Below are 23429 nucleotides of genomic sequence, written 5' to 3' on the forward strand. Positions count from 1 at the left end.
ACAGCATGTTGACTTACGTAGTAGCTAGCACATGCAGGCCGTATTCTGCCTGGCACTGGCCTCTCACCATGTGCCTATAGCTAGGCATCAGAAAAAAACATTTCCAGAACGCTACAAGATTGATGTGTATACGCAGACCAAGCTCGTGTGTGGAACTACTGGCTTTATTAAAATGAATTGTGATTTAAGACAGCACACGCCGTATTCTGCCGGGCGCTGGCCTCTCACTATGTGCCTATAGCTAGACATCAGAAAAAAAATTATTGCAATTCATTCGCTAATTAGTGTGTGTACGCAGACCAACGCATGAAGCTCGTGTGTGGAAGTACTGGCTTTATTAAAATGAATTGTGATTTAAGACAGCACAGGCCGTATTCTGTCGGACACTGGCCTCTCCAAACGGCGATACCGGCAGGACCTACTGACCGAAAAGCTTCTTCAGGAAGTTCGGGACGCGATTCTTCTTCACAGCCTCCTTTTGTCCATCTTTCGCCTCTGTGGAATGAGTAACACACGGCATTCAGCACCAAGGACAGGTCCACAGGTAACACTTTTTGTACCGGTTTTTAAAAAGTCATGATGGGCTATACAATCTACAAAACGTCGACGTGAAAACGGATTGAAAGCTCCTACATAATGCTACTTACAATTTGTTATCACTTTATATTCTGCTAATATCTGCTATTACACTCAGCTGGTAGACTAATCCAGTAGCTTCCCACGTGGGAAACGTAGAGTGGGACGATCACATACTAGTACTACACAAATTTGTCCATGTGAGAGAAAGACACTGGTCTCGCAGAGACTGCTCTAGTGTGCGCCATGAGGGACAGGGGAGTGTTGGAGTTACTTTATCAAGTGTACCTCACCGGATTATAATCCGGAGGCATGCTGCCGCTGATGATGATATGATCTACGAACTTCCAGAAGTTGTATTCTTCCTGACAGAACCGGCAAGTTAGACTTACCGAGGCAGCTGACGCCGACGTCCTCGTGGTGTCCGCAGTTAGTGACGCCCCAGCCGGCGTTAGCGCAGTACTGCAGCGAGCTCTCCGTGCCCACACACGTCACCTCGTCCAGCCAGATCGGGCCCTAGGGCAGCAAATTACATCTTTGTTTGAATGAAAGCTCATCTGTGTTGGTAGAATCCATAGTTATAGAGTTCGAACTCGTTCCAACACAAAGAAGAAACTTACCATAAATGGTAATACTATACATCTTTGTTTGTTTGTTTCGCATAACCGGTAAACCGCCTTTAGGCCCTATGTAATCAAATTCAATCTTCGTGTGTTTTTTTTGGGGGGGGGGTGAAAAAAATCCAGTGCAAAAGGGAAAGTCCAGTAAAAAAAGCATAAAAAGACGCCAAAAATAACCCGAAACCCAAACCTCTGCTCGGAGAGTATTTATACACCTGTTTTGCCCTCCCTTCCACTTGTTTATTTGTACTTGTGGCAAATTCACAAATTCAAATAAACAAACAAACAAATAAACAAACCTCGCCCGGCTCGAAGTAGGCGTCGGGGTAGAACTGCAGGGACCCGGGGAAGCCGAGCTCCCGGCACACCACATCCGCGTCCTCCTTGCCGAAGTTATCGTCGCACACGGACCCCCACTGCCCGTTATAGAACACCTCCACACGGCCGAACGACTGGCCGCCAACAAGCCGGATCTGATAATCTGTAAACAAAAAGGAAAACTTTATATTGCGCGTCAGTTGCACATGGTACAATGTATGGCAACAGCAATTGAACAAAGGACTACAAACCAATGAGGTTATATGGGAGACCCTTACAACTTCCTTGCTCAAACACATTCATATGATCAGACAAGAGTATAAATCCCCCTGGTATAAAATTGCAACATGATGTAACCCAACACTAGTTAGAAGAAGATAAGGAAACAGAGCAAAACCAATACGTAAGCAAAGCAGCAGTGATGTTTGAAATGCACAACACAAAGACCGACACAAACCTGGGATGGGAGCGCTTGTCTGCACATCCTGACCCCCATCTAAAGACAAAATTAAAAGACACAAGAAGATAAGAAGCCCCATTCCATTCAAATGAACCAAGTCCACAAAAACTGCAGAAGGATCTATCTGTCTCTCAAAACTTGGAGTACATTCACCGTACAATTGTTTCATCAATCAATCACAATCACACACACACACACAATCACACACACACTTGTTTAAATGCTGTAATAAAAGATAAACCCTGACCGCCACACGGTTGCAGGTCGCAGTACTCCCAGCGCACATTAGTGTCCATGGTGTAACACCAGGGCCGCGCGGCGCCGTCACACACACACACACACACACACACACACACACACAGACACACACACACACACATTCATTCGTTCGTTCGTTCGTTCATTCATTCATAGATTCTCACCACCGCAGGGCTGCAGGTTGCAGTACTCCCAGCGCACGTTGTTGTCCATGGTGTAACACCAGGGCCGCGCGGCGCCGTCAGGGTTGCGGCAGTAGTTCTCCTCCAGCCCGGCCTCCGGGTACGACTCGGCGTCGAACACGTGCAGGTGGGGCCGCTGCTGGTCCCAGCGCTGGCAGTCGTACCCGGACACCGTGGTGTTGGCCGTGCCGCGATACTTGTCGCCGTTCCCGGTGTAACAGTTCCCGACTGCGGAGGGAGGAACAACAACATCACAAAATTACGGTTTTTGGTTAGTCTCTACCAGGCTTCGGGAGGCGGCTGGAAAGAGTAGAAATCAGCCAAATAGAAAGATAGCATGCCAAGGGAGTTGGTTAGCTCTAGAGTACAGTTTGCCGCTCCCTTGGCATGTTATCTCTCTATCTAGATCTGGTTGATTTCTTCTCTTTCCAGCCGCGTCCAGAAGCCTGGTAGAGGCTAGTTCTTGGTGGCAAATGTGCAGATGTTGTCACATTGCCGCACCAAATGTAGTAGCGCTGGCAGTCGTACCCGGACACCGTGGTGTTGGCCGTGCCGCGGTACTTGTCGCCGTTCCCGGTGTAACAGGACCCAACTGAGGAGGAACAACAACAACACAAAATTACGGTTTTTGGTTAGTCCCTACCAGGCTTTCGGGAGGCGGCTGGAAAGAGTAGAAATCAGCCAAATAGAAAGATAGCATGCCAAGGGAGTTGGTTAGCTCTAGAGTACAGTTTGCCGCTCCCTTGGCATGTTATCCCTCTATCTGGTTGATTTCTACTCTTTCCAGCCGCGTCCAGAAGCCTGGTAGAGGCTAGTTCTTGGTGGCAAATGTGCAGATGTTGTCACATTGCCGCACCAAATGTAGTAGCGCTGGCAGTCGTACCCGGACACCGTGGTGTTGGCCGTGCCGCGGTACTTGTCGCCGTTCCCGCTGTAACACGACCCGACTGGGGAGGAACAGTGTCGTCATGGGGTGAGATCACCACACAATGCAATGTAGATATGCCTGTAGCGTACGTAAGTCTTAAACCTTCGAAAACGAAGCCAAGCCGAGATGGACGTAAGTCTTAATTCAGAAATACATAATAATTAAGTAGAAACAAGAATATTTACCATCGACAGGACCATCCGAGGTGTCAATGACAATCGGGTCATCTGCAACATAGAAAAGTCAGCACGTGTAATTTTTCACCATAAACCACGCGAGAGTTCAGTTATCTTCTTTGAAGTATGCAGAAATATGGGATGGGACGTAAAGCTGGAGGTCATGTGTTTAAGAAGAGCAACACCTAAACATTATTTAAAGTACCCACCACAACTTATACACAATGAATAGGTGTAGATGTCGGTGAATGGATCAAACCTATTAGTCCGGTCGTACGCAGCTTGTACCTACTGTACAAAACCGGTGTTTTACGCCTAAAGGTGGACTATAAGTCTACAAAACAAACAGACAAACAAAAAAACAAACCTTTGTTGATCTCGCAGATGTAGTAGTTCAGCTGGGCACAGCTCTGGTCGTTCCAGGCCTGCTGATAGCTCCCCTGCATCTCTACACAGTCCTCGTTCCCAGAGGAGTCGTTGGGCTCGCCAACAATCCAGTAGCTGAAATGCAGGACGCATAGAAAGGTTGGTACATCGATGACGGTTAGACATCCAGGTAATGAGATATGCCAAAAAGCAGTACAGTTACTCAAGCAACTGGATATGAGTTTCAAAATCATATCCAGTTGCTTGATTGTGAAAATCTACTGAGTAACTGCTTTTAGTTATGTTCGCTAGAACTTTATGTACATGTTTTCGGCAGCGTTTGGAACGTATTTTGGTTGTGGTTGATCACACAACTCAAGAAGCTATGGGTGGACTGTAGCGTAAGATTTGGCGTGCAGTTAGGTCTTGACCAGTCGAAGGTCGTACTAGATTTTGATTGCCTGGCCCAACAAATTCTCCATCATTCTTGTTGACTGATTCTGTTGGTATTGTACGTCATGTACTCACCTAACAGTGAGGGGGTTTCCGTTACTCCAGCTGAAGCTGGTCTCAGTTCCGAGATCATTCAGACCGATCCACCACCACGGCTGGTAATAGTCCACCTGCGTCTGCAGCCAAGTCTGGAGAGAGAGAGAGACATTGGAAAGATTTGATTCCTAGAAATAGAGCAACACATATACAAGATGCAATGTCTTTATTAGTTTGTCGCTTTTTTTTAACCAATGTACGTACAGGTTTATATAGCCTTTTACAAGTTTATACAGCCTTGGATATACTGGCTCAAGTCGGAAATGCCGACAAAATAAAAAGCTCGACAAAACGCGTAAATCTTTAAAACCTTCCAAAACAGGCCCTAAATTCTGGTTTGACAATACAAAAAAAATTCTACTTCACTAGGCAGAAGGCTGAGAGAACATTTTGCCACTCTAAATTAGATAGTGGACTTCAAAGAACGTAGCGCACCCCCCCCCCCAGGCTTCGGGAGCGGCAAAATGTACTCTCTACTCTAGCTGACCAACTCCCCTGGTATGTCTTTCTGACTGATTTCTACTCTATCCAGGCGCTTCCCGAAGCCTGGTAGAGACTAACTGAAAAAGCCATCTACCAACTTTTCATATACTACAGTAGTCTTCTGTGATTTAGTATGTAGATTAAGGTACTTTCATTTGTACCCAATGTAAATTTCTTTTTTGTGCTAAATGTGTGTTTTACCATGTTATCTGTTGTATATGTGTTTTTATTTCTGTATGTACCCTGGAAGATTAGCCTTTTAGGCTAAAGTGCATCGAAATAAAGAGAACTCAGACGTACGTGTTCGGCTGCGGAGTCTACGCTGACGAGCCCTGCTCCCTGACTGCGGCAGTCGTCCCGCGCCTCCTGCCATGACTTCTGCACCTGCACGAACTTGTAGCACGAGCTGGAGGTGGCCGTCCAGCCGCTGGGGCACGCTGTGGAGAATTAAAAGCCATGTAAACACCCTTCAGGTAATACATTAGCCTGCCATCCTGTCTGTTTGTGCTCTAGTTCGTTGCCGAAAGTTTTCGGAATGGGTACGAAGGTTTTCGGCAGCGGGCTAGAGCACTAGAAGACGGGATTTCAGGCTAGGTACGAGTCCATAGCACATGTCGCCTGCAGGCGGTTTTCAATGAGTCCTGGAGGGAGAATCCCTCGTAACAACATATGATCCTGATGAAAACAACGGTCGACTGAAATACATACATGCATCTTCATAGATCAATTTACAGTTTCCCGTTTTAGGATACAAATTGTGTTCATATCAGAGGATTTTAACTATAAAATAGTAATTTCTCAAAACTGCCGATCTTACGGATGCAGAAGCCTTCGGTCAGTTGGACATCGTCAATAGCGATGTTAGTGTTGGGGTTGGTTCCGCGCTCGGCCTCGAAGAGAACCTAGAGAACACAACAACTACGTGGTGAGAAGATTTTGTTTTGTGTGCGATGGTACAGAGACAGAAGTGAAGGGAAAGCTGGAAATCTACATTGTCATGGTCGTATGTAGGTTCCTTCGGTAGGGTTACTTAGCCACCGTTTAAGATTTTTCTTTTCATGGTGACTGTATCAAAACATGTCAGATTCGGTGCTTCAGTAGTAGCAATTGCTGGGCTACATGATCAAAGCTTTTTGTGTCGGTTATTGTATAATGAAATATTATCGGGTATCACACTACTCCCATCTTGACCTTGAACTCATGTCTGACGTAATGTCTGGAATTCAAACATACTAACTCCACATATACCAACGCCACCCAAAAACAATACTTTCGTCGTTTCGTTTTTTCTTACCCTGAAGCTCCCCGCCTCCACCTCGATCTCGGCTTTGAGCCAGGTGTTTGTGTTGTTTCCTGTGGAGCTGAAGATGGTGGTCTTCCCGCGCGGCCCCTCCACGTGCACATTCAGCGTCCCGATCTCGTGTCCGTAGATATGGTAGACGAACCTAGGTAGTAGTAGACTGGTTTATTATTTGCAACACACATACCATTGTAGCTGTACATGGCTGAATTGGGGCATGATACATATTAGAATTCATCATTAATTTTTCCTCGTTTAGGAGGTAGCCAACTAGAGAAGTTGGGAGATTTAGCTACAGACATTGCACAGTTCACACAGAGGTTACGGCGTCTCAGGTACAATGGAGTAAGTGACAGTTGCTCTAGTGCTTTGCTTTGTCATAACTAATATAATTTCGCCAGTAGGTAGACGTCAGCATCAAGTTCATATACTCATGAGTGTGATCATTTTGATTGGGTCTATAAGTCTGTACTTGTAACATTATTTGTATATAATTGTGTTGCTGTTTTTTGCGACAGTCCTTTTAAAAGTGTGTGCCAGGGGATGTCTGAAAACCAGATCCGTAGATCTGAGATAACTCTGGTTATTAGAATAAATAAACTTAAAACTTGAGACGAACCGCAGGCAGGCGTGGGTGTACACGTCGATGGTCGGGCTGATCAGGCTGGTCTTGTCGCCGGGGTTGGGGTGGTGTTCCGCCTGCGTCATCATGTAGTATCCTGGAAAGGTAGACACACAGAATTTGCAGAACGCGACATCATAGCTTTCAGTAGAGACGTCCTTGGTACAAATGGGACGTCTACGTCTACATGACAACGTAGATAGATATTACCATTTTGTTAAACAAAACCTTCAGAACAAACACGGTAAAATACTAGTACTCAATACAGTTCTTTTTTTCATAGACTAACGATACCATGTTATCATTTTTATCAATGACGATGATGTTTATTGCAAATTCATGCCCGAGGGCTAATTGCATAAAGACATTAACAAGAAAAATGTGATGATATAAGACTATTTGCTAACATGAACTTCTACGTGTACGATATACTTATCAAACCTACTAACTTCAAGAGATTAAAAAGAAGAATTTCAGGGCCAAAAATTTTAAACCTACTCCTCTGTCCGGACAAGCATTCACTGAAATCCACTCACAGTTTCGTACTCGGAAGAAAAGATCATCAACGTTAGGAAGCCACTTACCTGATCCTGAGGTGTGGTCGGCCAGCGGTCCGTTGTTGGACTGAGGGGTCCACCCCTGGCGCCTGGTCCAGTAAAAGTCAGACGTGCTGTCGTTCGTGTACCCGCACACGTCCGTGTCAAAGTCACAGTCGATCCTCGCCGCCTCTGGAAACGAAAAAAGATTCCTGGTACTGTTTTAGCCTCCTGTGAGGGTGAGTGTTTTAATACAATGTAGTTGGTTTTGTAGAATTTGTTCTTTTGTCGGCCATCGGCATCGTACAGCCAACCGGCCATCGTAGGACAGACCCGCCTAGGCGGTTGGTTGTCCGATGCCCGGAAAAAGAGCGCGTTAATATATTATTAACTAGAGTTCCACGATCTCATACCTTCGCCAAATGATGTTAGCCTTTATGAATAAGAAATATACTAATCACCCTGATTATGCAAATAGGATCCTCAATTGCATGAATTATATCAGTCTGTTGATCATATTCTCCACCGAAAGACAGTCTTATCTTAACAAAGAATGCCATTTTCTCATAAATTATGCAAATGTGGTCCTTATTTGAATAAGTTATGTTTAATTATGTTCACCTTCACTTAACTTTCAAACACCCCAAGTATGAAATTCCAGGCAGTTACCACTACGCAATTATAACATTTTCTCATTAATTATGCAAATTAAGTCTTCATTTGCATAATCAATATTTGCCTGTGTTTCTCTCGTTCTTAATAACATATGTTACAAGCTTGAACTTCCTATCATGGAATGCAGCTGATTTATAGAATTTCCTCATTAATTATGCAAATTACATCAATATTCGCATAATTGTAATATCATTATGTCAAGCATCATTTAAGCTACCTACATACCAAAAATCACGATGATCCATCAATCGGTTCTTGAGTTATCCTCTTTTAAACATTTGTCCTTTAAACCCCCCTGCAGTTCTAGAACAAGCCGCTAGGGGGCCTGAAATCACGTCACTTCTTCCCGGGCACAAGAGCTACCTACCATCCAAATTTCATCACCATAGCATGTCTGGATCTTGAGATATCAAAACCGGAAGTTCAGCTGCAGTACCATAACAAGCCGCTAGGGGGCCCAAAATCCAATCATTTTGAGGTCTCATCAAGACCTACCCATCTACCAAGTATCAAGACAATCCATCAAGGCCTTCTCAAGTTATCGTGTTTACAGACACACACACACATACACGAACGCCCCTGAAAACATAACCTTCTTGGCGAAGGTAATAACAATAACGTTACTACAAAACCTCGGAGGTCTGCGCAGTAGACTTTACTGTTTTGGGTATCCGTGAATGTATTGGAAATACCTGATTGACTTTTATATCATACGATTGTTTGACATAACTTGCTCCTCCCACAATTGAACCGTCAGCCATGCTAGCACCTTCTTGAGAAGTAAAAACAAAAGTCCTCAGTTTTCTTACCCAGCCTGATCTCACAGATGTAGCGGTTCTGGTTGGTGCAGGGGGCGTCGTTCCACGTGGTGCCGCCGATTTCCGCACAGTCCTCATCGCCGCCGGAGTTATTCGGCTCGCCGTAGTTCCAGTAGCTTTAACAGATACACAGCATTTCTTACAGATGTATGAAAAGTTTGAGGGATCTCTCAAGTACTATCATGAATGTTCCTCATCAGGGGACATCAAGATCTTTAAAGTAGCATCCCCTACTTTTCGTCAGTGACTTTTACTGACGATACGTTGCTGGAGTAACAATATTCTGTATCTGCATTATAGTATAGCCTGTATAACCACCCTTCGGCGTAACACATCAGCTTCTGTATCAGTATAGCCTGTATAACCGCCCTTCGGCGTAACACACCAGCGTCGCAGGCACGCGGCGCGGCGGCAGCTAGCTACATCACACCGAACGACTTGTTACACTCAATCTTTGCACATTTAATGGCAGCAGTTGTTTAAAGCTTTCTAGTGATGATGCCCCAACTGTGCTTGGTGGCAAAGAGTTCCACTCTACGATAGTTCTTGGGAAATACGAGTTTTTGAACACCTCAATTCTTGGTTGATAACTCTGATATTTGAAGGCATTTAATGTTACTCATATATCTCATTACCTGGATGTCTAACTTTCATCGATGTGTCAGTAGTGTACTTACGTGACGGTGACCGGGCTCCTGTCGGACCAGACGAAGTTCCCCTCGCCGGCCTGGTCGTGCAGCCCGATCCAGTACTGCGGGAACGACCCCAGCGTCTGACCAAGGATCCAGTTCTACACACAGGCAGCGGAAGGTGTCAGTTATGTTGGGATACTCATGGTTTTCATTGATAATCCGTTCCTTTCTTCCTATTCTTAAGAAACCCAGTGGTAGAGCCTGTGACTCGCCTAGAGTACGACTTTCTCTGCTCAGCACTCAGAACTTATGAGGAAGTGGGCACACCACTACCAGTATATATACCACTATACGTATACGTAGTACTACTTCAGAGTCGTGTGGCCCAAAGAAACGGAGATGGGCACCGTCCTATAGAATGTCCTATGAATTTAGATAAATTCTACACTGTCCCAAACATGAAATCAATGAATACCATAAAACAAACAAACAAACAAACAAACAAACAAACAAACAAACAAACAAACAAACAAACCACGTATGGCCATCCCTCGTGACCTCTATGAAAAGCGAACTGCAGGCATGCAGATTTGGTCTTCTTATGAATAAAGAATGTTTCCAACAAACAAACAAACAAACCCTCCACGTACCCACTCGGCGTCGGAGTTGACGCTGACGAGGTCCCCTCCCCGCCGCTGACAGTCGACCCTAGCGGTGGCCCAGGGTTTGAGGGTCTGCTGGAACAGGTAGCAGGAGGACAGGCCGCCGGTCCAGCCGTCAGGACACGCGTGGGTGAACTGGGAGGCTAGACAGGGACAACAGGCAGGGGGAAATGAGATTGTATGTAGTTCTCAATCCTAGACGCGGTGAGATGTCATTGGAAAAAATGTAGCCTCTACCAGGTTTCTGGAGGTGGCTAGAAATTGGCCAAATAGAGAGAGATAACATACCGTGGGAGCTGGTCCGCTATAAAGTACAGTTTGCCGCAAACTCCCCTGGCATGTTATTTTTCTCTCTCTATCTGGCCAATTTTCACTCTTTCCAGCTGTCTCCCGAAGCCTGGAAGAGGCTAGGAAAAAGGCACTACATGAAAGGTGGAAGTTGCCAATGATAATAAATACCAGATAACCCTGACGTTACCTAGCTCAATGGTGGCGTTACAGGTCCTGTCGGCCCACAGCTGGTGAGGGAAGATGGGCGGGGGAGCGGTGTCGCTCATCACACCTGGAAAAAAACAACAAAAATATCATGAGTATTTCCGTCACCTCTCTCTACCTAACGGCTCGGCCACAGTCGTACAAAACGTCGTGCAAAATGTGCCTGCGTCTTATTACGGACATGTTTGTCTTAAGTCTTTGTCGATGATGAAAAATTCTGAGAAAATTCTACGGCATCAAAATCCTACGACGAATGCGACAACACCGTTAGTCTGGGAGAGTCACGATGCTAGGAAGCGCATTTCAACAGCTATACATACATTTATGCAGAGTTTTGAAACATTTTTGAAGAATTCTAGCCTGGGTGCCAACCTCCTTAGTTTCCGCCGGCTCCCTAATGTCGCTGGCTACCACGGAAACAGCCGGAGGAAGCTAGAAGAACTCTACTATGATCTTAACTTCCTACGACGTAAATGTCTAGTGTTAAAAGTTCAAGGGTTAGGTGTAACAAGTCGATCGGTGTAATGTAGCCAGCTACCGCCGCGCCGCGTGCCTGCGAATCTGGTGTGTTACGCCGAAAGGCGGTTATACCGGCTATACAGATGCAGAAGCTGGTGTGTTACGCCGAAGGGTGGTTATACCGGCTATACAGACACAGAAGCTGGTGTGTTACGCCGAAGGGCAGTTATACCGGCTATACAGATACAGATACAGACTTACTGGCGTATCTAAGCCTGAATCCGGGCGCGGTGACGGACGAGTCGGTGGTGAACTCCAGTTTGACGAACGAGCCGTCGGTGGTGTAGCTGCAGCCGAGACCTGCGTCCAGCTTACACGTGTAACTGCGGTGGAGGGGAAATACACAATGCAATCTTTTCAAAGTCTAGGTCTTTGAGAGTAGTGAATGGCCGAGTGGCTACCCTAGTGGATACGAGATTGAGAGGTTCGATTCCTGTCATTCATCGCTAGACGTTGTGTCCTCACTTTCCTCACTCCTCCCAGGTGTAAAACGAGTATTTGACGTTTGGGATGTAAATTCACTTGAAGTGAAACTGTATCGGTGCCGCAGTCCAATACCGAGCCTTAGGCACAGTGAATCAACAACACACTGCCTCAAAAAGGCTATGGGACTGCCTTTACCCTTGCCTTCTTTTACAGGTACTGTTAAAAGGAAATTGATCTCAACCTAGCTCTTTTCGATCCGAGAAGCACAATGAACAGTGGCAGTGGATCTGGACCACGGCTGGACTGTGACCCTTTACGGTAGCGTGCATGTCGGATAAGCGTCAATAGCCCGGATTAGAACCTCTTTCTGATCTTTCATTATCCAACTCACGTGTGATGCTTGTCTCCGTCGGTGATGATGAGGAAGTCGTAGTCGCACTCGACGTCGAACTCCTCGAACCAGATGACGACGGGGGCGTGGTCCGGGTTCTCGATGGTCCAGACGCAGGCGTGGTTGTTGCCGTACTGTGCGGGGTACCCCGGGCTCTCGATCACTCCTTCCGCCGTCGTAAGAGCCTCGCCGCACGTCGGTGGGCCTCCGGCTGTACGTGTGTGGAAGATGACACAAAAAATGACAGTGAACCTCTCTACTTAAAGTAGACCATCTCTACTTAAAGTAACGTCCTGTTGCCGTACTGTGCGGGGTAGCCCGGGCTCTCGATCACTCCCTCCGCGGTCGTCAGAGCCTCGCCGCATGTCGGCGGACCACCGGCTGTTGGTAAGGTGACAAGGATGAAAATAGATGACAAATTAAGCAGATCTTTCGGTGGCAAAGTCGTAACCTACCGGCAAGACAATATCTGGTGGCCAATTGGATACTATCTTGCCAATTAGATAGTGTCTTGCCAGTTGGTTACAACTTTGCCAAAAAGATCTGCTTGTTACTTTAATGGTAATGGCGATTAATGTCTCGCTGAATGTTGGACTGCCTACACTATAGCCTTCGTCAGTAAGTCAGTATCAAATGGTTAGTCACTTTGGACAGGTGGATTCCAACATGTGACTTCAGCAAGCGCCAGGAAGTTTTATACTGGCCCCACCTCTGTTAAGTGCTGGTTGACCACCAACACATGTACAGATTAGTGTATTTCATTACAAATTCAACAGAAGAGCTTACCATATGTAAAGTCCGGCCACTTTCATTATATGTTCGCTACACATTTTGTATTTTGTTACTTCAACCTGTATTATGTATGTTTTATGTTCTTGAGCAAAGGATTTTATAAGCAATTTACGTGCTTGCTATTCCAGTGCTCATAAATCCATGTGAATAAGATAGATAAATAAAGTTCAGAAAGCACTGTTTGGCTTGTTTCCACCTGTATCAATCTCACAGATGTACTGTGCGGTCCCAAAGCAGGAGGCGTCGTTCCAGTTGTAGCCGGACAGCTGAACACAGTCCTCCTCTCCGTTGTTGTTCGGCTCGCCGTAGTTCCAGCTCCTGGTGGGGTCATAAACATCAACACGATTAACAAACCTGTGAATACTTAACATGTGCGATGCCATGTGTGTAGACTAAGTGCAATATACTTCATGTACGGAAGGCACACGGAAGCCTTTGGCTACGGTAACGCATTTTTAAAAATCAATGAACCACTTTTGATTTGATTTAATTTTGATGCAGACGACGTTTAGTAGATCTGATAGGCCAATGCGTTTTCAAAGACACTATTCGAGAGGTTTCCTTGTCATCGTTAACGTTCATACCATTTTACATGTATGTTTAGAACTTCAGAAATCGAGTGAGATAGATATCACCACAGAGGTGGCAGAAAGATGCAGTACAAAACGTTTCATGGCCGTATACAACTGTGTCACTTCGGCTTGCTCGCTAAGGCTTGCATCTTTCTTACACATGAAAGAGAAGCAACTGATGTAGACTACAGATCTCTAGACCATCCCTGAGATGTCAGTGTTTTGAAAGGAGAGAGCGACCTAAACTAGAACTGCAAAGGATATTCATACCCGACCGAAGGAATCTACTCTACTCTTCCTTCTGTTTCAAGTGTAGATTTGTCACACTTACGTGTAAGTGAGCGGGGTTCCGTCCACCCAAATGAAGATGCCCTCCGCCCCGGTGTCGTGCAGACCGATCCAGTACGGCTGGTAGTCATAGTTCGTTAGGCCCTGGATAAAGGTCTGGTAAAAAAAAAGGTACCATTCGGTAAAAACATCGGGGCGCGCCAACCTTCTCTCAACTGGAACGGGGGGGGCGGTATCGACTTCTCACAACCTTTGACCCATTTTTAAAGTTAAAACTTTTGGTCCAACACAAAAAATTCTCTCACCTAGAGCTTTCGACCAGTCACTCTGGTCTTCCTCAGTAGACTGACCCAGTGAAGCTTGTCACGTGGCTTCTTTGAAGTGTGACGTCAACACTGGGTCAAAGGTATCTGGTAGACGATGTCTACTGACGAAGACCAGAGTGACTGGTCGAATGCTCTAGGTGAGAGAATTTTTTGTGTTGGACCAAAAGTTTTAACTTTAAACATGTAACTACCAACACTTTCATGATAGTATAAGAAGTGACTTTGACCCATTGCTGACGTCACATGTGCAAAAAGTCACGCGTCATAAGCGATCGCGTCTGATAGTTTAAGAAAACTGCAAGTAAGTAAGTCGGTCGCAAAATTCCGGTAAGTCCAATCTTATGAGTTTGATTACAGATGGAGAACAGTTTAACTTTTCCATGGTGTAATTACCAACTCTGATGAACATTCATGCAAGATCTCGTCCAGCCTCTGGCATAACAGTTTCTCCTGCATAACAACTGCCCCTTCCGGTAATGAATTTACGCCTGGACACAAGGACATGATTACGGACAATGAATATATAGGATAATTCTGCAGATACCTCTGACCTCTACATGCCGGAATGTTTCAACTCCTGTGAACGTGGGCATTAACAGGGAAGAAGAAGAGAAGAGAAGTGGGGCCGTGTGGAGTATACGTAGCGGCAGAGTGCTCGACTCGGAACCTAGAGGTCCCGGGTTCGAGTCCTAACATGCCACCAATCTTGTGCCCTTGGGAAAGGCACTTTACACGACTTTCCTCACTTCGCTCAGGTGAAAATGAGTATTGTATTGTCCTGTGCGTTGGCGGCGGCATTGATTTAAGTTTGAAAAACTTGAGTGTGCCGTCACCACGTCTTGTGATTACATGTTGGAAATTATTTAAAAAAAAAGAAGAGAAGGAGAAGCCTACCTCATCTTCATAGGATGCGATGGTGGCCAGATGCCCTCCCTTGGCGACACAGTCGTCGCTCGCCTGCTGCCACGTCAGGTAGTTCCTCACCACCAGGAAGCAGGAGGACGAGCCGGTGGACCAGGTGGGCGGGCAGCCGACTGGAGGAGCGTTCGGGTCTGCGGATAGGACAGGCGGGCGGGATTAGAGACGTACGTCCGTGAACAGTAGATAGCTTTAAGCTTGGGCTGGCCCAGTACATGGGCCATCCCTGCCCCCAGATGTAATCAGGACTTCAAGTGCGGCCATGTAAATAGAGTATAAGCACAATTTCGGTTTTTGCACTTTGTTGTTTTCATGTTGTTCTTTTCAGCACCATCACCCCACCGGCCGCACTTAGCCGTGCACCCAGCACCCTGGACTGTTTACAGGGCCTTCATGGACCAGTTTCTCTGCTCCAGGCCCAACAAGCCCCCAAGGAAATACCACACGCCCCCCCCCCCCCCCAGTTAGGCCCTGGCTAACTCCGGGCGTAGCGTGCTATATATACTAGTGCGTTAATTTTTTATCACGTCAGTTAAATATGCCATCAGTATAAGTAAAGAGTAACTCACCGGTAGTGGTTGGAGGAGCAGGTGTGGTCGCTGTGGAGAAGACCAGATATAATGAACAAACAGACCACGCTTTCTCAGAGATGTATCAGAACACTACAGAACACTACTACTCATCATCTCTCATCACTTGATAATCAATGACCATTGGAAAGTGTCAAACGTGTATGTCGTGTCATTTGAACATTACAAAATTAAGTTGATATCACCGACAGCTGTACCATAAGCTGAAGCTCATTGTACGGCCACATCATTCAACTAAAAGTAGACAGATACATTTATGTAACGATTAAGCGCGTCTTTTCAGAACACTATTTTAAACAATGGATTCTTCTATTCTTGTTACCAAGTTATTTAACTTAAGTGCATTTGGCCCGTGTAGGGCGTGAACATGCAAATAAAGTTCATTGTCATTCATTGTCATTTAAAACAACGGGCTCTTCGGTAAACTTGTAAACTCACGACAGGCGTTGACGGCGCACGTCTCGAACTCCGTGGCAGGGTCTGTGGTGTAGCACCAGGGCTTGGTGTCGACTCCCAGCGGGTTCCGGCAGTAGTTCTGCTCCAGCCCGGAGTCCGGGTACAGGTTGGGGCGGAAGATGTGGGTGTGAGGGGTCTGCTGGTCCCACGCCTGGCACGTCAGCCCGGTCTCCGTCACCGCCGTGTCCCCTCGGTAACCCTCTCCGTTCCCGTAGTAACATTCAGATACTAGAATAAGTTCAATTTGTACGTGTTAGAGATAGCAGGCTAGGTATCAATTAGACTAGTTCCTGTGTCTAGCGAAAAAAAGGAAGGGGATATGTTTTTGCGCCCCTCACTGTTGGCGTATATAATTTCTATGCCTAAATGGCTTAGGGTTAGGATTAGGCACAGTTCTGGATAGTGTCCGTGTATCTAAGAAAGCCTATTTATTATTTTTGCCTTAGACATGGATCTGGATATGCGTGATCACAGATCAACCACGGTTCTGGATAGTCCACGCGTATCCAGAACCGCGTCTGGGACAAATCTATGTTCTTGAATAGGAGGATACTATCCAGAACCGTGATCTCATGTATAAAATCTAGATAGATGCGGTTCTAGACACAAGTAATTGTCTTTCTGGTCGGATACTGTCTTGCCTGTTGGTCACGACTTTGCTAACGAAAGATATACATGTAGATATGTGCATAGCCACCGCCGGCCATATGGTCGCATCCTTACCGCACGCGGCCACGTCACACGTCTCGAACTCGACGGTGGGGTCTGTGGTGTAGCACCAGGGCTTGGTGTCCACGCCAAGCGGGTTGCGGCAGGCGTTCCCGTCCAGCCCGGCGTTCGGGTACAGGTTGGGCTGGAAGATGTGGGGGTGGGGGGACTGGTCGCTCCAGGCCTGGCACGTCAGCCCCGACGAGGTCTGCGAAGTCGGTCCTCTGTAGCTCTCTCCATTCCCGTAGTAACAATCTGCCGGGGAAGGAAGTGTCAAAGAGAAAGAATTTAAGGGTAAAGAAATCATCCTCAACTTAGGTGAAGAATTATGGTTTTCCTAGTATGTAGTAGTGCCGTTGTCCAGGCCGGACGCAGTCTGCGAGGTCGGTCCTCTGTACTCTCTCCATTCCCGTAGTAACAATCTGCCAGGGCAGAATTAAAGTGTCAAACATCCCAGTTACCACACGAAGGTAGCCGCTACCAGGCTTCGAGAGGCGGTTGGAAAGAGTAGAAATCGGCCAAATAGAGAGATAGCATGCCAAGGGAGTTGGTCTGTTGGAGAGAACAGTTTGCCGCTCCCGAGCTCTGCAGCAGACGAACTCCCTCGGCATGCTATCTCTCTACTTGTTTTCTACTCTTTCCCGCCGCCTCCCGAAGCCTGGTAGAGGCTAACACGAAGGGTAAAATATAAGGGGAAAGCAGTCATCATCAATTGAGGTGAAGAATGCTGAGATCCTTTTTGTAGTAGGTATTAGTGCGATGTGGGCCCGCCACCTTTTCAGCCAAGCACACTCAGGTCACTCCTACTCATCTCGCATGAAAAAAAGATTCCTTTACGGTTTTAGCTTTAGTTTGAGGTTTGACGCCTGAAGCTAATGCCTTATAAGCTTCCCCATACATACGGGAACCGCTTACAAGATAGAAAAAATTGTACAGAAACAGCGAAGTAATTGTAATATATACATGTTAGGTTATACAAATTCCATATGGTACATCGTTATCTTCGTTCAAAAGTTAAACGTTGAATGAATGAATGAACTTTATTTCTCAACAATCGTACAAGGTACAATGTGTGGCAGTAATAAACAATACTGTACTACAGAACTTTACTTACTACAAACTACTATCTAAACAGTATTTGAGTTACCATATGGTCATGTATTGAAGATATGTTCTCGCTTATGGAATAAAGTGTACAGAAAGATGTTTTTATACCGTCTTGTGCGTCGCTGCTCTCCAAATGGACCGCGAAAATCAGCAAAATCAGGGCTGCTATCCGCGCCATTGTGACAAATAGTGAGAAATTCTCTCTTCTTCTCTCTCTCTCTCTCTCTCTCTACACGTCTCACTGTGTCGCCTGTTCTCAGACAACTGCAGGTGTTGAAGCTGTGCCGACACGACTCGCCACGTCCCCTGAACGGTTTTGTTTAAAGACGACTGCGTAACTGTACACAGAAACTTCCGCGGCCTTCGATAACAGGAACGATGGTGTTTGGATGGTTGATAACTTCGTCACATGTCACAGTTCCCTCATGAAATATAGTTAATAGGTCACAACTTCTCAGGCACTTAATTACATAACAAGCATCTTCTTTTTGATTACGCGAGTAAGGTCCGAAAGTGTCTTGACTACTGAGCTGGCTCGGGCCAAGAAAAGCAAATTAATTGGGAAGACTCATAATGAGGTATCCTGTAGTAACTACACGTAGGGTACAGTATCTATAAGATATTGAATTCTAGCTGATTTAGCTAGCTTCTACAGTAGGGCAAGTAGCTTCTGTTTCTAGAAGAATACATTACCGCGCATGGAAGTGACAAAGAGTATGTTTGTATGAAACCGAGCATTGTATGAAGGAAGAATATAATGAAAAAACATATATTTCGGACAATGGACATTATTGAGGTCTCTCAGGCTCTTATTTGTGGAATTTTCATTCGTTCGAACAGACGCGACATGTGCCCAGCCGAAGGGAACAGGCGCACCTGTGGTAAACCCGTACCAGTCCGGCACAGGATGTGACTTGCAGTTCATCCCTTTGGCAAATAGAACATGTTTGGGCAGCAAATAATCGTTCGGTTACATGATTTCGTTACAAAGGCTGTTAAGATGATATAATGATGATATAATGTCGAGAATCTGCGTAAAATATAAGCGCGTCGTTTTAACTAAATTCAGTGAAAACTTTTAGAACTATGCAGGATTCAAGGACATATAAAATAGCACGTGTTTGGGCAGTAAATAATCGTTAAGTCATATGTTCATCGGTTATAAAACCTGTTTAGATAACGTAACGTGATGATATAATGTCGAGAAACAAAAGCCTATCTGCGTAAAATATAAACGGGTCGTTTTGACTGAATTCAATGAAAACTTTTAGAACTATGCAGGATTCAAGGACATATATACAAAATCAATGATTAAGAGGGAAAGAATTGTTTTGGTTTATACTGTTATACGTAAATACGTTTTTTCTCCGCAAATTGCGTAAGCCTGAAGAATTTGCTGCGAAGCGTGCGATTATCCACCTTACATCTGCTTGGAGATGCGGTTTTACGACAATTTGACGTTTTGCGTCCGCAGGTTGATAGCGAGGACTGCGCCTGCGCGACAATAGAAAGCATCATGCCAGAAAAGATGACGGCGCCAAAAGATGCTCAGGTAAAATTTGATATTTTCGGGTAAACTGTACGTCTTAGACCTCAGTTCCTTTTGTTAAATATTTAAGTAGGCTCAGTAGCATCTGAAGACGTTAAAATCTGAACTGTAAACGATAGAGACCGATGTTTTTGTGATGTCTTATGTTGTCGTTTTAGTCTAACCTTGTTGTGGAGGAGCTCGAGTTTCCTTGCTCTAGCCTAGGTTCAAAATTTATGTTTTCTTCTACAAGTACAACAAGATTTGTATGTTCATTTGCCTATCAATGATTTGGATGAACCTGCCTGGGTATCTGATTGACTTTGATGTTTCCTATTCATCAACGAATAGCTAAGTTATCCAAGCACAATAAAATTTTACAATATGATAAATAATTTATAAAAGTACTTATCTCTCCACCAGGTGATGGCAGCCGTCCTGAAGGACATGGGAGTGACAGACTACGAACCTCGAGTCATCAACCAGATGCTGGAGTTCACCTACCGTAAGTCTGATTCATTCCCTATCCAGAGCTAGAGATATGATCAAGGAGGTTCTCCAAGCTATGAGTATGATCTATCATCCGTCTATGATTAAAATCTTACTAAAGTTAAATATTAAACTTCCAACAGAAAATGATTTCTCTATAATTTTTGCACTACACTGTACTTGGTTTAAATCTTTGTTCTGTTAGTATTTTCTATGAAGGTCCATGAAGACCCTGTGTTTAACAATCACTCTAAGGCCACACCAATTTAATTTCTTGGTTAACGGATTCGCCCGCTTCATTTTTTTCTGATTTGCAAATAAAAATAAAAATTCAGAATCAATTGCAAAATGCTCATATTTTGCCCTGAACAGTTGAAAACAGTCCTTTTCATCCTAGTTGTTACAGTTATTCCATCTTTCAATGCAATGGTATCATTAAAAGTTCAAAATTCATTGTTTAAATTTTGACCCAGCCTGGTGTGTTGACTTCATGGCTCCTATCATACCATTTTGGGCCATAATAGGATGCCTAGGCCTGTTTTTATTTTTATTTTTTTTTCGCCCGCCCGCTCCATTATTTTTGTAGAAAAATCCGTTAACCAAGAAATTAAATTGGTGTGGCCTAACTTTGAAAAATATAAGTTACAACTTTTGTTCGTGAAACGTGGTGGCATTATGAGGCTATATGAGCCATCCTGCAATAGTTGGTGTGTTATCAAGATTGTATGAACTGCTTTATTATTCTAATTAGTTCTAGTTATAAAACGAGGCTAGACCAGCAAAACTAAGAGCAGAAGAAGTACAAGGAGTGAGGAGAGGCCTTTGGTCACCTAGGAATCTTCAAGGTATCTTCAAGGTAGATCAGTAAAATTCTGACACTAGTGGCTTCTTCTTGACAGGTTATGTGACGGACATCTTCGAGAACGCCCGTGTTTATTCCACCTTTGCCAAGAAGAAGGAGATGGACACGTCAGACGTGAAGCTGGCCATCAGACACAACTCCGACCATTCCTTCGCAACTCCACCACCTCGAGATGTGGGCATTTTCTCACTCATTCTTATACTTAGGATCAAAGTATAAGTTACAGAAGTAAAAAAAACTTAGGATACAGAAGTCTAATTACAGTCAAAACTCACTGCCCAAGAACTTGAAGGAGACCACTCTAGGGACCGGTGAAATATGGTCTATGTGGACAGTAGTCACCCTAGACAGGATTCTTAGTGGTTGTATCAATGGAAAAAAAATCCATCAAGACCATCAAAAAGTGGTCTGGTGGTCCTAGTTATATAGAGGTGGTCTCTTGTACAGGTTTGACTGTAATTTTTACTCTAACTAGTCTGAGATGGACCAACTTCCCATGTAAATAAGAGAAATTCAAATATACTAGTAGCATCCTAGATGCTGAAAGTTAATGGAATAGAGCTCTCTCTATATATATACATATGCTAATATGCTATGTTGTAATATACTACACTACAGTGGCATTTATTGATGCGTATCAAAAAGGTACCTGTATTCTGTGTTCTGAAAATGTGAATTTTCCCACAGTTCCTGATGGAGATAGCCCGGCAGAAGAACAGCACACCTCTGCCACTGATCAAACCCTACGGAGGCCCCAGGCTCCCTCCAGACAGATACTGTCTACTCTCAAATAACTACAGACTCAGGTCCTTACAAAAAAAGGTAATTACGGTGCTATCATTTAAGTTAATCTATGTTGGTAGTTACATGTTTAAAGGTAAAACTTTTGCTCCACTAAAAGGGAAATGTTCCCACCAAGAGCTTTCAACCAGTCACTCTGGTCTTCTTATGGTCTTGACCAAGTGTTGACATCACACTTTTGAAAAGCTACTGAGGAAGACCTGAGTGACTGGTCAAAAGCTCTATGAGAACATTTTGTATTCTGTTGGAAGAAAGGTTTTACCTTTAAATGTAGTTACTTTATTATTGACCTAGTTTTTTGTTTGTTTGTGTGTGTGTGCATGTTAATAGCATCTAAGGGGTTGAAATGAAGGAATCCAAAGTTTCAGCCATTATTATCATTCTAACAAGTGTACACCACCAATTATTCATGTGATTAAAAAAAAAATCCTCTTGCTTTTCCCCAGCCGAAGCTGACAGTAGCAGTCCCTCGTCTGGGCCTGTCCACAGTCATGGGACAGCCTTCTCCTGTCGGTAGGTATTGTTTGTTTAGTGAAGTTCAATATGATTAATCTTCTTTATGCAATGGTTGTGTAATTTGTTCTCATATGTTTCTTTTAAAACTCCAGGAAGATTATCTTCTTTTTGGTTACTTAATAGTTCACCACAAAACAAGGCTCAAGGGAGCCACTCAAATGTTTTGGGTTAGTGTACAGCCAGTGAGGACAGATGTTTGTTGACCTTAGACTTAAAAGTTTAAATCTACATATGACTACTTTGTTATAGTGAAAGCTAATGGAGTCAATAAAGTATCCAAGTATTCTTCTTTTGAAAATAGTAAAGAAGTTTTGAACCATGTAATTTATGAAGAAACCATGGCTATAACTTTGTGTATTTAATCTTTCTTGATGTACACACAAGTCACTCTATCTGAATGTTGGTACTCATGTGTCTTTAGAAATGGTAACAAAATAGTTAAGGAACTGACAAAAGTTCAAAAAGTGATCTTCCTACATTGTTGGTATTCTATTAGGTACGTCGACAAGTCGAGTATCCAGCCCGACGACAGCAAAAATCACCATTCCGGTCAGCGTAACGTCCAGAGTGGGACAACATTCCTCACACATCAAATCATCCCAGACAACCCTACTGCAGCCCACGTCACTGCTGGGCAGGCCTATGTCTACTCTGGGATCCTCTTCCTCAATAGGAGACTCCAGCGGCACAAAACGGAAAAGAGAGGATGATGATTATGATATACTAGAATAGAAGTAACCAAAAACAACAATATCTAGTTCTGTAAATACTACTTAGGACACATGAAATTTTCATTTTGGTTGTCAGACTCTCAGTTATGATAAAAAGGTGCTAGGTCAATAGGAAAATTAAGCTGAGAAAATTTGTTCTTTTACCCATGCACAATATTTCATGTCATCCTCAACTGAAGTGAAGCATGATGTATAAGTTATACATGTATTATTGTCATCTGTTATACATGTACAATGTATATCAGCTCTGTCTTGACTTCTATGTATTTGCTACAACATGTAGCGTTATCTAAGGCCACACCAATTTAATTTGTTGGTTCTCGGATTCGCCTCTTCATTTTTTTCTGATTTGCAAAAAAAAAAAACAAAGATTCTGGTTCTGAATCAACTCAAAAATGCTCATATTTTGCCCCCAACAGTTGAGGAAATTCCTTTTCTTCCTACCCCGGTAGTTGTTACAGTTTTTTCCATTTATCAATGCAGTGGTTTGATTAAAAGTTCAAAATTCATGCTTTAAATTTTAACCCAGCCTTTTTTTGTTGACTTCATAGCTCATATTGTAGCATTTGGGGCTATAATAGGATGCCTAGACCTGTTTTTATTTTTATTTTTTTTCGCCCTGTCGCTTCATATTTTTTCTGAAAAAATCCGAGAACCAACAAATTAAATTGGTGTGGCCTAATGAACTTTTAATAGTGTCTAGGAAAATATGGATGTTGATGAACATGTAGACATGTAAGTATTGCTAGTCTT

General features: G+C 44.2%; 2 protein-coding genes across 2 annotated transcripts; one reads left to right on the forward strand and one right to left on the reverse strand.

Annotated features, from left to right (window-relative positions):
• Positions 1 to 286: 286 nt before the first annotated feature.
• Positions 287 to 18047, reverse strand: LOC109468725 (macrophage mannose receptor 1-like). The gene is made up of 29 exons (XM_019767050.1): positions 17858 to 18047; positions 16658 to 16897; positions 15917 to 16162; positions 15458 to 15487; positions 14865 to 15022; positions 13688 to 13800; positions 12981 to 13102; positions 11993 to 12203; positions 11377 to 11498; positions 10640 to 10723; positions 10150 to 10304; positions 9545 to 9657; positions 8859 to 8983; positions 7423 to 7566; positions 6836 to 6935; positions 6211 to 6361; positions 5734 to 5818; positions 5217 to 5353; positions 4413 to 4525; positions 3886 to 4019; positions 3528 to 3569; positions 3231 to 3361; positions 3058 to 3061; positions 2955 to 3006; positions 2397 to 2590; positions 1972 to 2010; positions 1496 to 1677; positions 969 to 1092; positions 287 to 495 (listed from the first exon to the last, which is right to left on the reverse strand). The coding sequence occupies exons 1-29, from the start codon at positions 17925 to 17927 to the stop codon at positions 419 to 421; spliced, it is 3498 nt and encodes a 1165-aa protein (XP_019622609.1). The 5' UTR covers positions 17928 to 18047; the 3' UTR covers positions 287 to 418.
• Positions 18048 to 19211: 1164 nt separating this feature from the next.
• On the forward strand, positions 19212 to 22742 carry LOC109469383 (transcription initiation factor TFIID subunit 9-like). Its single transcript, XM_019767887.1, has 6 exons — positions 19212 to 19301; positions 19701 to 19782; positions 20666 to 20802; positions 21316 to 21450; positions 21876 to 21942; positions 22442 to 22742. Exons 1-6 carry the CDS (start codon positions 19266 to 19268, stop codon positions 22675 to 22677), a joined length of 693 nt encoding a protein of 230 aa, XP_019623446.1. The 5' UTR covers positions 19212 to 19265; the 3' UTR covers positions 22678 to 22742.
• The last annotated feature ends 687 nt before the right edge of the window (positions 22743 to 23429 follow it).

The sequence above is a fragment of the Branchiostoma belcheri genome, unplaced genomic scaffold (genome assembly GCF_001625305.1).
Source record: "Branchiostoma belcheri isolate BF01 breed outbred unplaced genomic scaffold, Haploidv18h27 scaffold10, whole genome shotgun sequence".
NCBI classification, from domain to species: domain Eukaryota; kingdom Metazoa; phylum Chordata; class Leptocardii; order Amphioxiformes; family Branchiostomatidae; genus Branchiostoma; species Branchiostoma belcheri.

Coding starts and splice junctions, on each gene's coding strand:
- LOC109468725 (XM_019767050.1), bottom strand. CDS start 17,927: ATGGCGCGGATAGCAGCCCTGATTTTGCTGATTTTCGCGGTCCATTTG. Junction 13,103..13,687: donor GGAACCCCGCTCACTTACAC/GTAAGTGTGACA, acceptor TGACCCCACCAG/GAGCTGGAACTACGGCGAGC. Junction 1,678..1,971: donor GACAAGCGCTCCCATCCCAG/GTTTGTGTCGGT, acceptor TTTTGTTTACAG/ATTATCAGATCCGGCTTGTT.
- LOC109469383 (XM_019767887.1), top strand. CDS start 19,266: ATGCCAGAAAAGATGACGGCGCCAAAAGATGCTCAG. Junction 20,803..21,315: donor CAACTCCACCACCTCGAGAT/GTGGGCATTTTC, acceptor ATTTTCCCACAG/TTCCTGATGGAGATAGCCCG. Junction 21,451..21,875: donor TCAGGTCCTTACAAAAAAAG/GTAATTACGGTG, acceptor GCTTTTCCCCAG/CCGAAGCTGACAGTAGCAGT.